Here is a 3534-nt window from a genome sequence, read left to right as displayed (position 1 = left end):
TTTTTTATCCAAAATATGTGTTATTTCTGTGTTATTGCATTCTTGTAACTTTTAACCGGCTTTGAGTCCTCAAACACTATTTTCTTGAATTTGACTCAAATTATTCAACAGCCAAGGTGATTTAAGTATATCACTAATAACTGTCGATGCATATGCAACACATACCAAAAATCATATTGGACCCATAGTGGTTGGAAGTTTGTATATCTAATTTAGCTAATCTGGGAATGAAATACCAAAATGTATATCTGCTGTAAAATTGAACATTCCCAGTAGTGTAGGCTGGAAAAATCAAAGATATTGTCATGTTGAAATCTCAGTTGTAAATTATAACTTATCCAGTATTGACCTGACCATGGTGGGAAAGGTGTTGTGGAAATATCAGGAAATTCATTATTGTTGTTGATGAAATCTTGGGAATATAGATAAACTAAAAGTCAGGAGATTTTAGTCTATGAATAAAGGACGAAAGCTAAAAACAGCCATTTCATTGATGAATAAGTACATGTACATCAATACATTCAGTCCTTACAAACACAAGATTTTCTCTCTTTTGTGCATGTGGCACACAAAGACAGACACGTGCAAATAGGTTTGGCCAGTGAGATGATTCAAGCAGTGGTTACTATAGTTTCTGAAGGAGGTGGCGCACAGCTCTGCAATAAAAAAAGAGAGGAAAAACAACATTATGATTTTAGAAACCAATTCATATATGTACAACGTCGGCATGCACAAACCTCAAGATAAAACCCAAATTAGAAAAAATAAGTTACTGCTCAAAAAAAAAAAAAAAAAAAAAAAAAAATCATCTTGATATGTTTATTACATCTATTTACCAAAACGAGGAGCAGGAAGTCGAAGACCCAGAGAGTGGTTCTGACTACTGTGGTAATCTGAAATAAAGTAAAAGAGAAGGAAAGCACGGCATTTTAACAGTAAGATGTTTTGTTTTTGGTGCTTTCCTAAGTGTTAAAATTAGGAAAGTGTTTTTTTCTGTACAATGAAAGTTAAACTATACATATTATTTTCAGACCCAAACTCCACTGTCAATTTAAAAAAAATATATAACATCACTTTTTGTTTACACAGTGGCAAAATTTTGTTAAAACTTGTCTACATAAATGGATCAAATTTGTTTTGTACTTTTTTAGACATACTGATCAATCAGACCCCTTGGATAAGCTGAAATTGAACCAGCAACTCTCCTATTTTAACACCACTACTCATCCTCTCAACTCAACATGACAAATTTGCAAACTATAGCTGAGAAGTTGTTCACTATAGAGAAACATGGAGGCTAACTAAGCCTGACTTTCAGTGTTTTTGTTTGGTTGTGTTTGGAAAGAATGTCGGGCTGCTGTGTTTAATTCTGCATTCAACTTTTAACATTGTCACTTCACAAGGAAAAGGCGTTAAACTGCAAAGTAAAATATTTTTTCAAGTTTTACGAGATGTATACAGCTTTTTTATAACTCAAGGTAGCATAGGTAGATGATTGTGCTATGAAATACCATTACGTGTCTGGAGAGTAGATAATACTGCCCCTTTAAGCTTCTATATCTAATCTGATATACAGTAGAACTAATGGTTGTCTGACTCACAGAGCACACAGCTGAATTACACAGAGCAGGTGCTGCTGAGCCACAATAGATTTGATTATGGCACTAACAGATTTCCTGCATTAAAAGCTTCTTCTTTGACAGTGAAGCAGCTTCAGTTTTTAAATTAGGGATTTTATGTTCCCATTCCTTACTTCGTTCCCTCCTCTGCAACAGCTTCAGGCTCGAGCTTTCCCTCCTCTTCCATCTTCTCCTCTGAAATCAGTTCTTGCTTCCGATGTCGGCGGAGACATTTCACCACCACCATTGAAAGGATCAGCAGAGCTAAAGCTCCCCCCACTGATGCCCCAATAGCAACAGCAATGGTTGAATCTCTCGGAGGGGGAACTGAGAGAAGGAGAGAGGAGAGAGTTAACTTTTCCTGCAGACAAAGAATGGAGTCGAGTGCGGCGCTCGCTAAAAGCTCTGATTAAACAAGTGGATAGAAAGTGCTGCTGAGGTTGCCTGTATATGACGTGGGTTTGTGTGTGTGTGTGTGTATGTGTGTGGAAGAGCAGGAGTGATGCACGAAGTTCAACCTCTTGTTAGTCATTAATAAGTAAAAAGCTGACTCATCACAAATAGATCTCAACACTCCCAAGAAAACAGACATTTAGACACTAACGTTACTGCAATTACGTGTATAAACACGAAAATTATTATGTCATGAAAAATGTAAAGTAATGTTTACATTACTGCAGCGTCCAAAACAGACGCTGTTTGGTCAAATGCGACCACGTTTGAAAGGTCAATAGCAATTGTCACATTTTCCCAAATTGCAATGTACAAACATTTATTGCATGAACCACAAAAACATGTCCTGCAGAGCCATAGTTTATGACCGAGGTGTTAAGATGAACAAAGTTAGACGACTAAAGGTGATATGTGAAAACAAAATTAATTTTAGAAATACATTTTAAGAGAATTTTTTCCTCTAATTATTACACATAGTCACCACACATGGATAAAAACCATAGAGTGAGGCAAGATGTTTTTTCTTGTCACTTAGGCTCAATAAGTGACTGCATCAAGCAGTGATAGTTGGAGATGTAAACCACTGTTGTTTTATGTCATTAGCTGAAAAGTATGTAAACGGTTGCACAGGGTTATGCTTCATGTTTTTACAGAAGAATGTTACGTCACGTCTTACGTTCTGTGACAACTTTGAAGTTAATGACACCATGTCCTTGGATGCGATCCGGGGGGTTCCTCACATCACAGTTGTAAACCCCCTCGTCCTCCAGTTGAACGTCCTGCAGCGTGATCGATAAGTCGTTCTTCTCCAGGTTACCAGAAAACACAACTCTCTCTCCAAACCGGTTTAAAGGTACTGGTAGCATTCCTTTATTCTTATCATAAGTCATGAACTAGAGGAAAAAAAAGAGTGGCTTAAATACAGGTTCGAGCTTTGAAGGCGAGTATTCTTGGTATTAATGTATTTAAGGATTTGGCAGCTCACCTTTTCCTCTGTGCTGTTCAGGGTCTCTTGGTAAGTCCAATTCATAGCAAACTTGGTCCGGTCAATCTTGTAGCAGGAAGTGAAGGTGCAGGGGATTGTGACAGTTGTTCCATTGAGTGCATTGATGTAACTGGGCACTAGCACATCCATGCTCGAACAACCTGTTTTAAAAACAAATAACATTAGTGATTCAAATAAGAGTAAAATATTTCTTAAACTAGTGGCCTTTTTAAAAATGCAGATTTTGATTTTAAACCCAGAGTTCAGCCGTCAAAACATAAAGCTAATGTTGAGTTGGGCGTAGTTGGCCAGTTCTGTCCATCCATTTTCTTGCACCCTTTTTCCCTCAGTGGGGTCGGGAGGGTTGCTGGTGCCCATCTCCAGCCAACGTTTCGGGCGAGAGGCGGGGTACACCCTGGACAGGTCGCCAGTCTGTCGCAGGGCAACACAGAGACACACAGGACAAACAACCATGCA

The 3534-nt window shown here is 38.2% G+C and overlaps 1 protein-coding gene across 1 annotated transcript in view; it reads right to left on the bottom strand.

Annotated features, from left to right (window-relative positions):
• scn2b (sodium channel, voltage-gated, type II, beta) overlaps positions 1-3534 on the bottom strand; it is an 11581-nt gene continuing 8047 nt past the window's right edge. The window contains exons 2-6 of the mRNA XM_008425353.2: positions 3058-3218; positions 2749-2965; positions 1754-1946; positions 837-893; positions 1-656 (exon numbers count right to left, since the gene is read on the bottom strand). Coding sequence (XP_008423575.1) covers positions 881-893; positions 1754-1946; positions 2749-2965; positions 3058-3218 — 584 coding nt within the window. The 3' untranslated portion in view covers positions 1-656; positions 837-880. The remainder of the gene's footprint in view (positions 657-836; positions 894-1753; positions 1947-2748; positions 2966-3057; positions 3219-3534) is intronic.

Source organism: Poecilia reticulata, linkage group LG13 (genome assembly GCF_000633615.1).
Source record: "Poecilia reticulata strain Guanapo linkage group LG13, Guppy_female_1.0+MT, whole genome shotgun sequence".
In the NCBI taxonomy this organism is placed as follows: Eukaryota; Metazoa; Chordata; class Actinopteri; order Cyprinodontiformes; family Poeciliidae; genus Poecilia; species Poecilia reticulata.
The sequence above is the reverse complement of the archived record's forward strand: the minus strand, read 5'-3'. Positions and strand labels throughout refer to the sequence as shown.